The 14,716-nt window shown below is 40.4% G+C and overlaps 1 protein-coding gene across 41 annotated transcripts in view; it reads right to left on the reverse strand.

The window, feature by feature from the left end:
* Positions 1–14,716, reverse strand: part of NRXN3 (neurexin 3) — a 1,038,943-nt gene that overhangs the window by 564,086 nt on the left and 460,141 nt on the right. For all 41 annotated transcript variants that reach the window (XM_030007362.2, XM_030007358.2, XM_030007356.2 and 38 more), the window contains 4 exons: positions 14,363–14,482; positions 6,840–7,221; positions 5,268–5,458; positions 4,577–4,750 (listed from right to left, as the gene is read on the reverse strand). In XM_030007362.2, the coding sequence (XP_029863222.1) occupies positions 4,577–4,750; positions 5,268–5,458; positions 6,840–7,221; positions 14,363–14,482 (867 nt within the window). The remainder of the gene's footprint in view (positions 1–4,576; positions 4,751–5,267; positions 5,459–6,839; positions 7,222–14,362; positions 14,483–14,716) is intronic.

A 14,716-nucleotide genomic window follows, 5' to 3' on the forward strand; every position in this document is an offset into this window, starting at 1 on the left:
CTTGCATACACACCACGGTGCAGACATCTTTTCTCTCAAGATGTGTATGTCTGACACAGAAATGGAAGTAGCCTGTATTACTCAAACTCAGGAGCTGTATAAAAATTGCCAACCACAGCCCATAGGCTGTTGAGCTAGAGACTAAAGAGAACCAGGTCGTAATACAGGGCTGCTTTTCCTCAGTTTCTAATGCTTTTCTCACCTCCAGTGGCCTCCACCTGCTACTTCAGAGTGCTCTGCAAGACATAGTTGAATTTTATACTCTCATCGCAAACAGATGAATACCATGTGCCTACTTTCTGGGTGGAGAGAGCAAGGCCCAAAGTAGGTGGCAGACTTGCCTGCAAGCTTCCAGTAGAAGTGTGCCCCCAAAATGAAGTCCCTTCTGAGAATTGACTTTGTCTTTTCAGAATGTTTGGTAGCCTGACCCAACACTGACACAAGGACCATTTAAGCCTTAACCACTTTCCTACCTTTTGTACCTTTTCTCCCAGGCCCTCTCACCAACCCCTTTTTTGAGCTGGTGGTAGAGGAAAAGACCCTGTTGTTACATAAAAGATGGCGATGATAGCTGCAGTTAGCACGAGAGCTAAAGATACTCTGTGAAAAATGAATGAATATATTGGTATAATGTCATTATCCCGAAACCTCATTCTTCTCACCGTTGCATGTAGCACATCAACCCAGAACAGATTTTACACACCAGGCAGTAAGAAGGTTTCTGGCTTTACTGAATACCTTCCAGGGAAACACAAGCTGCCGCTACAGATCTGAGCAGACCTTCAAGATCAATGAAGAGCTGCCTGTTGTTCCCAAAAAATCAGAAATGCAGCAGTTGCAAAAGAGCGATAAAAATAAAGCAGACCATCACATGCAAAAAAGAAGGGGTGTATGGTGTGGAGCTTTTAATTCCATGAGCTCATCTGACATTTCAGACACTCTTAGGTTCTCCCAGATGATTACCCACAAAATTCTTTGCCAAAACCAATGGTCCTACAAGACACATCGAAACACAAAACAGGTTAGTGTGTCAGCTATCATGTTGTCCAGCACACAGGTCATTGAGCAGCAGACTTCAAAAGCTGAAAGCTTAACTTTGTACAGCACGCAAGGAAGCTGCATAATGCAAAAGGAAGCTGACACTTCAGCTAACACACAGGATAAAGAGGTTACTTAGCTGTGCTATCCTAAAAAAAATCCCACCATAAGTAATTTAAAGAAATTATAGGAATAAAACTGATAGGCAGAGATAAAGTAATTCTTGCCTTAAGTCTTGAAGTGCCTTTTTTTTTTTTTTTAGTACTACTGTACACTATTAAACATCAGCCACTTTCAGTCTCAAGGATGCTTGCATTTCAGTTAATGACTTCTACATATGGCCTAAGAATGCTTTGGGATTCTCCAGGTCCTAAAGAAAAAGCTCTCAGATATTTATACTGAAAGTGCTTCCTGATCAAATAGGAGCACTGCCTTACCCATCACTAGAATAGAGCTGATTTTACAATGTGGTAGGTTTGTGCTTTAGTGCACAGCAAGGCTGAATTATGCTTGAGCACGTAAGAGGAACAATGTGGCCAAGGAAATTCAATGGCTTGCTTAAACCAAGTTAAGAGGAGGTGGCAGTAGAATGAAGACAAAGAATATTATTTTCCTATTAAAACTTGTGAATCTTGATTGGTGGTATGGAATAAGGTACTGAAATACGTGAATAAAGATAACAAATGCAAACAGGATGCAATGATGTCACCCATTTGTAACTGTACTGGTCTGTCTTAGGTGGGACAGTGCTGTCTACTGACCTACATCTCACATTCTACTATTCTCCAGGCTTCCTTCCTCCACACATCCTTTGCTTCTGTTCTGAGATCTAACTGACAGTTTCAGAGAAAACAGTTGCCACCTTGTAATATCCTCTGCTTCTGAAAGCAAAGCCACAGCAAGAGACAAGCACTAGCAGAAATCTCTCTCACCACACTTGGAAGGCGAGATTCATATGTAGGGATGGAATGATATTTCTTTACGCATACACGTTCTCATCATGTACATGGTCCCACTGCCCTTCATGATGAAATAAGGACATGTCCTGCAAATCAACACACAGCACAACTGTTCACCCAAAAAGCCTGCAAGTGTTTATTACAAACATTTAAACATCACGAGACAGCAAGAACTGCTTGGGACTTCAGCCCTTAAAAATGTTGTTAAGACTGCACCCAAAATCACTTCAGATGGAAACAAAATAGGGAGACTTAAATAAGGACCGAACATGCTTAGTGTTTTTGTTTTCTTAGAGAAAGAGGAAGTAGGTGTGACTTTCAGTGGCAACTGTAAGAACAGGCACCAGCAGGCAGCACTCAAGATGTGAGATGAAGCTTTGGGGATTGCTGTGATTCAAAAAAAAAAAAAATGAAACAGCCTTCTGTTGACCTAATTCTCAGGTTTTTTTACTAATCCTAAACATGTTGGCAAAGAGAATGGCTTCCTCTTCAGCAGTTCCCTTGGTACTGAACAGAGACTGTTCAGGAAGATAGCATGGGCACTGCTTTGCAAGATCAAGTTCTTCCAAAGGCAGAATGAGGGCCATCATTGACCTTCCCACCCAGTTTTTTAGGTCTGTCTCCAACTTTGAATCTTGTTTGAAGGGCTTTAGAAGAGAAGGGGGACTCACATTCCTGACATTTCTAAGAGTGAAACAATCTCCACATTCAGGCGGCAGCTGTGCTGGTACCAGACTGGCACACAAAGTGCGTGCCACATTACATGTTTTGGGAGTGGCACTGATATTACACAACCTCAGTAATAGGACGCTAAATCAAAGAACTACACTAGTACAGGAGACAGAAACACCACAGCTGTAATAATGGTGCAGTCTTCTGGGAAAGCATCGCGACTGTTCGTGAGCCACACACAGAACAGGTTAGTCTAATGAGAGGTCCTCTGAAGACGAGCTAGTAGAGATAACATGCAGGCTACATTGCCAACAGATTAAGCTTATTTTAAATAGAAGAATTACTAGAAATCACTAACATTGAAGAAGATCTTTCAGTGCACCAGGGATAATCAGAAAAGACATTTTCAAAAAACCCCAAATGCATTTTTTTTTTTCCTTGAGCCTTGTAAACAACACAGAAAATGCGCACTTCTTTTAGCATTTTGGCTCTGGCACAAACAGGCAAAGCCACAAGTTCTGCTATGCTATGCTCCTTTCCACAAGGAACAACATGGTTAACAGACACTGTTACATACAGCAGAGACAGAAAAAAAAACCAGCCTACAGCTGTGCAGCACTCACCAATGCTGTGAAATCGGAGTTGACATTGAGTGAGCTCCTGTGACAGGACACAAAATTCTCACAAACTACAGTATTATTGTGGCAGTGTGGAAGGAGGGCTGAGGCACAGGAGCTCCCAGCCAACCAGAACACTGGGAGACAGGGAAGGGATCAGATTTAATTGGACTGCCAATTTGGTCTTTCACGAATACTCAAAGATAGCACTAAGATGATACTTCCAATGCTAAGAAGGGACAGTCTCGACAAGTGGCAAGGCTTCAGCATGATGTAACCTGTAATCTTGAGACTGTAGGGAAATATGATCAAGGAGTAATTTCACTTTGTAAAGTCCTATCTTGAAGGATCAGTTTGGGGGACACATCTTCTTCGCAAACATGCATACCAGACAACTTTACCGATCTTCCTCTAGTGACTGGTAGCCAACACAGTAGACTAGTATTCAGTAGAGCTAGACATAATGGTGATTCTCATTTAACCCAGCCAGCAAAACCTTGGGGTTTTTGATGATAAGTATCCCAAGTGCTTTATGAATTGATGCTATATGCATGTTACTGAGTCAGTGCTGCTGACGTCAATATTCTTATAGTTTCTTATAATTAATGGGAGCTTAGCAGGAACAGTAAATTATTTAAAGAAGCTTCAAGAAATCACTACTATTTACATGCTTCAAAAAGTCACTCATCACATTTGTTTCTAAGCTGGCTGGCAAAGAGAAACTACAGGAGAAAGGTTTTCCAGACAGCAGAAGCAATGCCCCCAGTGGTTTCATTGGATGCCCACCTCCTCAAAAAGGAACTCCTGTTTTGGTCTGGTCTTCACTCCTCAGTTCCTTCCACCTTCCACTTCCCCTGCCTCTACTTGTCTTCAAAATACTTACTCCTGTGGATCCCAAAAAAGGGTGCTCTGAAGCACAAGCGAATTGAAGGCTCAGAACATCTTTCAAAGTTTTTGAACTTTTAAGATTACATCTTAAGAGTACTGTAATGTTAATAACCCACTCTACACAAAGTACTAGTAAATTGTAGTCCATCCCAGTACCATCCTTTCTACTACTGGAGGTATCACTTCACAGGGGATGGAGTATGCAAGAGAACAGCTGCTGAGCTGCTCACAGAAGCTAGCTATCCTTAAGCTGCATCTGGAAGACATAAGTGTAGTGAAGGACGTCACAATGAAAGTAAACTAATGAAATGGACAGTAAGGTGGACAAGTAGATGCACGGGGGGCAGCCACGAAGTAAGAGGGGAGTGCTTGAGAGGGGAACTTCTCTGAAATCAATTATACCTTCGCATCCACGCTCAATCTGCCCACTGCGGTGCAGAGCGTCATTGATTAGATCAGGCAGACGCCCGTTCAAGTCCACAGATGCTAGACAGCCCTGAAATCCATCACGTGAGGCCACTAGCTTCGGGAGATTGCTATACATGCCTTGAGCTAGGCCAGCAATGTAGAGATCACCTAGAGAAGAAAGGTGTAAACATACAAGGAGGAAGTTACATACTTTTTAGAGTGGCTTTCCCCCACTCCCGACATGAATATAGCAAGCTGAACAGCTGCTCAGAAAAAGTTAAAAGCAGAGCAAGATATTGTGCAAAAAGTCATTTCTGCCTCCTTTATTACATAAAAAAAAACCCCAAACCAAACAAATAACACAACACAAAACCGAAAAACTACCCCCCAAAAAACAACCACCCCCCCTGCCAAACAAAAAAAAACCAAAATACCCAGCTGTAATTGCATCCTAACTAGCAAAAACTGTAGCACGACAATCAATTTCTGAAAAAGCAAAATATGACAAACTATTCTGCTACAGGAAGTTACCAAACAGAGAAAGAGAAAAATGAAATTGAAAGCTGAAATCAGCAAATTCCAGATTTACTGTTCTGTAATGCATGGTTCCTGCAAGCTCTCTCTTGTGCACTGCTTGAACCCCGGAAGAATAAAGGGGGGAACTGTCAAGTCTTGTAGAATTTACCTTTAAGATCCAGATTTTTGGCACCATTTATAACCTGAGTGACGACCTTAGTGTCCACCTTTAGGCTGTGTGTGTTACTGTTATCTCTAGTGATGACGACATTGTGCCATTGGTTGTCATTAAGAGGACGATCACTGTTGCCTTTGATCACATTAGGTCCGTTTCCAAGGTCAAACACATAGTGTATATACCTGTAAACATAGCAAGAACGAGTTAAAATTATGTAAGAACTCCAACACTACTGACCCTTATTCTAGCCAGAGCTGATAAATTAACTTACAAAAGCCATGAAGGGAAGTATCTCTGGGTTAGAAAGTTCTAGTAAGCCAAAATATTAGCCACCAATTTGAAAAGGTATAGTTGTTCCCTTTCCACCAAGAAAGTATAAGGATAGTATTTTGAGATGATGACATTTGAAGTAATCAGATTCTAACCATAAAGCATTCCTCTTTTTCACAAAGTTCTCACAGATACACAAAAAGCCTGTCTGTGCATATAATGATTTTTTTTTAAATTGGTAATATCGATAAATGTACTGGAGAACGCCACTAGATATGCTTATTTGGGGCATATATTCACCAGATTCATTCTGAGTTTTGAATAACTCCTTTAAGAAGTTAATTGGGAAACTCACTCAAAATATTGTACCAAAATTCACATGAGATCCTAGCCTTATTCAAACAGCTGGAAAACAATTAGCAAAGCTTTCAGCAAAAAATAAAGACCCTAACAAAGACTGAAGTCATGGGAGTGTCACCCTGAATTATTTATATAGTCCAAACACAGAAATCCACCCAAGGATAGAAGAGAAATATTCTACTTAGAAAGGAAAAAAAAAAGACAACAAAACTCAACTCTCAGAGCACCAGGAGCTTGTGACTCTTGCTTTTTTTTATTGCTCAATGTCCCATTTACAGAAATATGTGCAAAGTTAAAAAGGAAACAGATTAAACTATAGTTATACTGAAATAAACAGGACTAGTAAACTGTACTTGTGGAAAACGTCTACTGTGATGAAGTGAGTATACGAGATTAAAATTTGTTCAGCTAACAAAGGGGTTTTTTTAATAAGCTATTGGTCTTGCAAAAAGACTACAGCAGCTCAAAAGCAAGCTGAGTTCACTTCTCCTCAAGCATCACCAGCAGAAATATAAATTCAATAGCCCACATGCTCTTTTTTTCCTTCAGTGGAGATGGCAGAAACACGAGTCTGTTACAGCGAAAAAAAAAATATAAGCGGGAAGAAAGACTCAGAGCCCTCAGCACACTTCCTCCTCCTCTGTGCTATTCTGCAAGGTTAACAGGATAAAACATTAGCCTAACTAGATCCAAAGGACTTAAAACATTCATGTTTCACACTGTACAAATGTCTTTCCCTCAGCTGCAGGGGGAAGTCAGTGATAAAATTTGGAGTCTTAAGCTTCAGTGTTTATGTCCAAGTGCTTTGTCATACACCTCAGCAAACAGAGAAAACATGACTATGAGGTGAATTTCTCTTTATGCAAGCATTTTAAGCTTACCTATAAGTTTATCTATAAATAAGCTGGCAGAATATAGCAGAAAGTCACCTACCCCTTGACTAGTTCAACTGCAATAAAGTCATTGCCATCACCGCTGTTGAAGAGGATGAAACCATCAGCTGAGGTGGTCTTGAATTGAAAGAAGAGGTGCATGGATGTATAAGCCTGCAAGGTGGCCAAGCTCAGGTAGCTGCTCTTGGTCTTGAACGTCACAGGGTCAGCTATAATGTTGCGGAGACCAAAGCGTGCCTTCAGCTCGCAATAGTCAATGTCACCATTCTTGCACAGGTCAATGTAGAGCATCCCGTTGAACATAAGGCTCTGGAGGTGGCCAATGAAGCTAGAGGGGATGACAGAGATGTACCGTTTCTCTGTCATGATCCCTGTCTCGATGTTGTGGAATTCCAAGCGGGTGTGATCACCAACCATTGTGCCTGAAGGACAGAAACAAAAGAGGAACATGCAGAAAGCCCAGGGATCAGTAACAGGTTATATGGAACCCCTCACCTTCCAGTTTCCAGACTAACAGCAGTACTAACTTAATCATATCTGATCACTGTTCAGCAGCTTGCATAGGAATGAACGTATAGACTCCTCGTGGAGAGGCTTGAGTCTAGTAGTTGCCAAAACCTGGCAGAAGAGAGAAGACAGGACTAAAGGGCCATGGGCAGCAAGCTCTGTATTCTTCCCTGCGTTTCACAGACTTTTGTTTGCAAAGACGACTAGGGCTCTCCCTTAAAGCCTACAGTGATCTACTTGATCCAACAGTCCATCTGCCAAACAACTCAGACACTTCTAAAACAACTCTTACAAGTGCGCTTCCTGAAAACACTCAATAAACACAAATAATACAAAAAGAGCAGAACGAGAAGTGAGAACAATCATAAACCTGCCAATATTTACTCTGTTGTTCTCTCCCGGTGCCCAATGTTATTTCTCTTGTTTTAAGAGCACCAGCAGGAGGGAAACACACAAGAATGCAACAGGCAAAAAAACCTCCATATATTTAAATCATCAACCTACCACTTGGGCTATTTATCACATTTTGACGAATTTTAACCTCTCCATTAAAATATTCAAGCTCTTTAGTATACCAAATACATCAGATTACTCTTGAAGCATATTTAAATGTTTCAGTAGGTGTGCTAGGCATCAGTACAGACACAGAACCCACACAGACAGATGAAGTACAACTGTATGCTAAAAGACTGGTTTGAGTACAAAGACAAGCTGGACAACATCAGAATGAAAACCATTACAAACAACCTTATTTTAGTCCTCTATAGTTCTTCATTAAGATAAGTTTTAACTATTTGGTCACACAAGTAACCTTTCTACGTAGGCCTTGTGCCGTTTAGTATGCAACACGAATAACATTAAATTCATGAATTATTCAACATTTAATTGTTTTCTCATCGTTCAATGTACAACCATTATTCAAACTCTGCTACAAATATGCCATTATTTTTTCCTCATGTGAAGTTTTCTGCAGTGTTGTATTGAGTTTACGTGGCAAGGTGCTGGCTGCGGGGCGGCTGCAGGGCGGCCTCTGTGAGGAGAGGCCGGGACTGCCCCGTGCCGGACACAGCCGGTTCCAGCCGGCTCCACAACAGACCCACCACAGGGCACAGCTGAGCCCCGCAGCCACGACGGCGGCACCTTTCGGAAAGCATATTTAAAAAAATGGCAAAACGCTGCCCATGAGTGAGGAACAAAGGAAAAAAACCAAACCAAAACAAAAACCCCACTAACAGCAAGGTCAGAAAAAGAGAAGGGGGAAGAGGCGCTCCAGGCGTGAGAGTGGAAATTCTCCAGCAGCCCATGGAGAAGACCACGCTGGAGCAGACACCCACACTGCAGCCCATGGAGGACCCTCATGCCAGAGCAGGTGGATATTTCCTGAAGGAGCTGCGGCCCATGGAGAGCCCACACTGGAGCAGGTTTCCTTGACAGCCTGTGGAGAGGACCCATACGGGAGCACTTCATGAGGGACTGCCGCCCATGGGAAGGGCCCACACTGGAACAGGGGAAAAGTGTGACGAAGAAGGAGTAGCAGAAAGGAGCTGTTACAGACTGACCACAGCCACCATTTCCCATCCCCCTGCACTACTGGGGCGGGGGGGGGGGGGAGCGGGGTAAAAGAGTCAGGAATGAAGAAACAAACCTGAGAAAAGGAGGGGGTGGGGGAGGGTGTTTTACCTTTTGCCTTTGTTTCTCACCATCCAATTCAATTTTTTAACTGGCAATAAATTACATTAATTTTCCCCAAGTCAAGTCTGTTGTATCCATGACAGTAACAGGTAAGTGATTTCCCTATCTCTATCTCAAACCATGAGTCTTCTCATCCTATTTTCTCCCCTGTCCTGTTGAGGAGAGGGAATGAGAGAGCAACTGGGTGGGTGTCTGGCAGCCAGTCACAGTCAACCCACAAGTTCAGCAGCACAGTGCGCAAATTATCCTCAAATATTCACTTCATCTTCTACCACTTCTGCAAGATTAAAAGAAAATTACTTTTGATTTTATATACACAAAGCTGAGGAACAGAGAGAACAACATATAAATAGTTTTGGATCTCAAAAAAGAAAAATTTGGCATCCAATTTAGTGGCATGTGTAACAACGTCAGAGCATTCACTGGTTTTGAGGCTCAGTACTTCTAGAAATAAGATCCACAATCCCAAATAAGTACCTCCCAAAAGGACAGGTACAATTAGTGATGAACTGTGAAAGATATGACTTCAAGTGACTTATCCAGCTTTCCACAGGAACTCTAGAGACGTCAATTCCTCTGGGCTGTATTCACATGCCTTACATAGAGGTCCCTTTCAATTTTTTTACCATACCATATCTCATTCACTACAGACTTTTCAAAGAGGATCTTAAAAACAAGCGCCTCCTTTAATACAAAGACCTATGTCAATCCCTTTGCTGTACTGTCCTTTCTTAATGTAAGCAGGGAAGCAAAGCTCCTGTGGAAAAAGGACCGCAGCAAATATGAAATCAGACATCATCAAAATTCATACAAACACAGACCTATCTACTTTCAACTTTTCCCTACTTTTACATGTTTCTTTACTTAACCTTCTAGTATGTTGCTAATATAATTACTGCACAGGTCAAGTCCTTTGTTTTAGAAGGTTTTCCAAAGGAAACAGCCACACACTACCTGCTGGTCCCTCTGCCTCCAACAACATTTTAACATGCTGTTCTTTTAAACCTGATTGAATTTGACCAGAAGGGTCAAAATATTTAAATTCATACTAGTTTTGTGAAAAATTGACACCTGGATAAAGACCCAAGTAAGTGTTTCCAGTGTGCTATAGACAGACAAAAGTTAGCAATAATACCCTCTTTGATTGCATCTGCTAGTTGGTTAGCATATATACACAACTCTCGACTAGTCACTGCAAGAGGTATTTTTGAATCATTGGGATTATATCTGGGAGTCACACTGATCACCATAGCTGAGTCCAGGACAGACTCCTCTTTTAACTCCCCCAGGTCACATCAACTGGGACTTACAAGCTTTCTCATATTCCGTGCTATCTCCTGAAATCTCTTAGCATTTCTCACCTAAACAGTTCCCAAGCGTTAAACAAACAAACAAACAAAAGATATATTGATAGGCCTTTCAAGACTTTTCCTACTATTCACAACATATTCTTTTTTCTGTTGGGGACAGAATGAAAGCTGAAAACATTTATAGGACACTTGGATGATACATCCTGGCTTGTGGTGTACAAAGAGTCAGATTAAACGAACCGATTGTCTCTTTCTTGCTTAGGTCCTCTTGAAACACTGAAATATTCTTAACTCACCTCTCATGATCATGTACAAAGTGCAATTTTTCAGCTCATACTTTGTCTAAATGTGATCCAAGTTTTTGCAAAGACAGCGAACAAGCACAGTTGTTATTAGAGAAAATGTTTTCAAGTATCTATTCCAAATACAAAGAGAAAATATTATGCAAAGCAATTTATTTTTTCACTTATTCCCAATTTTAGCAGTGGACCTAAATTTAAAGAAAATTATAAAAAGACCAACAACATGGAAAGCTTCAACCCAAGCAGATGCAGCTGGACAAACTTACAAGCAGCTGAAGAGTCACATCTTTCTGACTATTCAGAAATTCAAGTGTCAGTACCAATGCAAATATTTTAAATCTTGAAACAGTTCTTTTCCAGAAATAATAATATTTTAGTTTGAAAAGTGCCAGTTCACAGGAATTGAAACTGCATATGAGACAGTTTGTTTAGACAAACCATCTCACTTCCACTACTGTGATTTTTAGGGGTGGTTTCAGTTTAGTGTTAGCAAATAAAAATTTATGATTTTTCCAAACCAGAAGAATTGAATTTTCTTAAAAATAAAATAAAATTTAAAGAAAACACTTTAAAAAGAAATCCCACTTCTTTATTTCAAAAGATTAGAAAAATAAACTGTAGAGAAGTCAAGGACCAAGAGCAAGAAAACTCCTCTCCTTAGCTCTTCTACTCTTAGATAAATGCAAAGAAGTTGTTGCCAGAGTAGGAAAGAAAAGCCAGGCTTGTGAAATCTAGAGTACACTGGAACAGGGAACGCAAATATAGGGGGCATTAGAAATGGAGTGAGGGAGGATGAAAGAGGTGAACACAGAATTTTAGAAAAGGTGAAAAATGAGAAAACTGGGAGTGGCTTAAGAGAAATAGGACAGTGATAGCAGTGGTAATGCAGAAAGTTAGTAGTTGAGTGAAAAGCTGAAAAGGACATGACAATACAAGACCAGAATCAGGACAGAGGTGCATTTTCTTAAGAAATCATGGAGTGAAATCCATTATCTTCTGATCTCATTAGCTGTCAGCCTCACCTGCAGAGTTCTCCTCTAATTCCTCCACTGTGCTCTGTAGAGTATTGTAACTATTACAGCAATCAGCAGCACTTCAGTTCAAATGGTAGCAGATAGAAAAAATTCCAGCCTCCACTGTGGTATTTGGGTGCTAGCAATATGTAGGGAGGAATATGACTGCTATATTTGTGTCTCGTTTATCACTGATGTTCTGAGGTGGAGGGGGGGAATGGGGGAGGAGGGTTTTGTGATTAAGCAGCAAAATGCTGACCAGAGGAAATGGATTCTGTCTCTCCCTTAGATGTCCTGCAGGAAGCCAAGTCAGCCACTTCATTACCAATTTTTCACAGGTGGTCATTAATTGTCTAGACCTAATTCTCCAAGTAGCAGGGTTGAGCTAATTTACAGGATCCAATTTACAGACATGCTGAATATTTGTGCATGCAAATGACTGAAAAATCATGCCAAATTGGTACCAAACACATCCAACTTTAATCTGGTGCCTTGTTTCCAAACCTGTAAAATGGGAAAAAGACACCTACTCACTTCATACAACATAGATGCGGGAATAAATCCAGTTACAACTTCTTAGTTCTGCATAAACATATTGATGAGTGCCACACAACACACACACAAAAAAAGGGCAAAACAACAGCTCTATATTTAGAGCAAAATTTAGTTGGCATGCATTGTTCCAAACAAGCAATAAGAAAGAAGGCAGCAATCAAATAGGCTGTTTATTTTTACTGGGAGCCCAATTTAGACTTCTAATCTATTTGTAAAGACAGCAAAAATCCTGTGGAAAAAATCTATGTGACCACATCATTGAAGACTATCATCTGCCCAAGGAAGTGGGATGCAGATTGCACAGAAAATCTTAACTCTGGCTTTTCTGACTTTGCTGCGATGGCATTCTTTTAACAGATATATTTAGCTGTAATGCATCTTTAATTATGTAATTCATATACATGTACATATGCACATCCTATTTTAGTATAGGATTGTATCATTATTATTTATAAACTCAATTTCATGGAAAAGAGACTTCAAAAAAAAAAAAAAAAAAACAGATGGCTTTTTGGGGATTGAGTTGGTAATGCAGAGAGTGCCACCTCATGGTGCTTGCTAAAAAAGCATATCCAGAAGAATTGTTCTTAAATGCAGAAATAAACAGGATTAAATATTTAACAGCATGCTTCACTAATTCAGAAAGTTCCTTCTTAAATAACATTTCATTTTCCTACAAGCTAATGTTGACTCAGCCTCCACCAATTCCAGCAAGGAAAGGGAAAGACTCTTTCATATGCTTCTGATTCTCTCTTGCAAATTCTCAGCCTATATAGCACAGCATATATTTACTTCAGAGAGAAAATATATATCAAGTAATTTTCTTGCAAACCCCCTCCTTTGGGCTTATTTCAAAATCCTGACTCACAGCTTTCCAAATAATCTAATTACCACATTACTAAAAATTAATTGCATTCACACAGTAGAAAAGAACTTTTTGCAGAGATAGGATATAGTATCCTGGCACTGCATATGGCAGCCCTTCCTTCTAGTTCCCTTCCAAGTACAAGCTACTCAGAAGAAAGGACATCAGCATTTGGCAAACCAACATGGGTCACAACTAAATGAACGTATCCATATCAGTGTTGCATCCAGGGTTACAGTTCTTTGTGATTCTATTATCAGCCTTCAGACTGCTAGTGTTTTCCTCAAAAACCCAGTTCCTACAGTTATATACAGCTATGAAAATTTTAGACCTTCAAAAAAAGAAAAATAAGTTTCTGGCTCTTGCAGATGTGGGAAAGTGGACCAGAAAAGTATCACCTCTGAAATTTTGTAATAATAAAAAAAAAATTAAAAAAAAAAAAGAAAAAAAAAAAAATCTATCTAAAATACCTTGATCATTTCAATGCAAATCTCGTAATGTGGGAGACACCAGCTTTCGTGAGTGATTGATCTTTTCTTCCCCACTTCAACTATATTTCTCTACAGAAAGAAGCAGGAGCTTAAAAAGCTGTCACAAAATGCAGGGAAGGGGAAAAGAAAAAAAAAAAAAGACTGACAGACCTGTACATTATGGTATGATATACTGTGGTGAGTTAGGGTCCTCCCTAACCTCTGAAACAAAGTTGGGAACAAACTAACAAACTGCTCTATTTGTTTTTCCTTCTGGATGGCTCTGAGCCATGAGCACAGGAACTTGGAAAAAAACAAAACAAAACAAACAAACAAACAAAAAAACAACAGCAGAGACAGGAATCCATATTCTCTAACACATCTATCAAATGCAGGTTTACTATCAAGGAAAAGTTTGTGCAGAGGAACGGTTTAGAAAGCCTTGGTTTTGATTCCACAGCATTGGAAACCACCACATTTGCAGCTCACGAATGAGGCATACTCACACTGTACTCCAAACAGAGCCTGGCACAAGAGAGAATGCTGCTTAGCACCTCTGCATTCTTGGGCATGTGCAAGCTCATCTGTTCCCTAATCCCTCATTTCATATAGCCATAGTTGTCACCGAAGTTTCCAGTGTTGACTAAGAACAGTCTCTCGAAACCAAACATGTATGTTTTCAACATAGTAACACTAAATATACAAGTAACAGGAAGGAAAAGAAAAAAAAAAAACCAAAACAAAGAAGAGAGACACACAAGAACAGGGAGAATGGGTGTAATGGCAAAGAAGAGACTGGGAACAGAGATACAAATATAATGACAAAAAATACTCATATATCACACTTACCCTCAGCAACATCATCATCCACCATGAGCTTGAGGCTCTTTCCTCGCCGAACTACCCGAACAGTGTGCCACTCATTGTCATTGAGTTTCTGCCCAGCATAAAGAGTTTCAGGTCCCTTGCCTGGGGATGGTGATAGGTACAACAGTTAAAGCCAGACCCCCAATTGGTTTAGTATTTGCTCAATGGGAAAAGCCACCAAAATCAACCTGGTGTGATACAAACTAGTAGATTATGTAGGTGTATTATGACCTGTAATCAACCCTCACGCCTACACCTGCCTAGCTCAGAGGGAAGTCAGGGTCACAACTCTTCCACTCAGTGAAGTGCCTTCCTCCACAGAACCCAGAGGTCACT

Source organism: Aquila chrysaetos, chromosome 2 (assembly GCF_900496995.4).
Source record: "Aquila chrysaetos chrysaetos chromosome 2, bAquChr1.4, whole genome shotgun sequence".
Lineage (NCBI taxonomy): Eukaryota > Metazoa > Chordata > Aves > Accipitriformes > Accipitridae > Aquila > Aquila chrysaetos.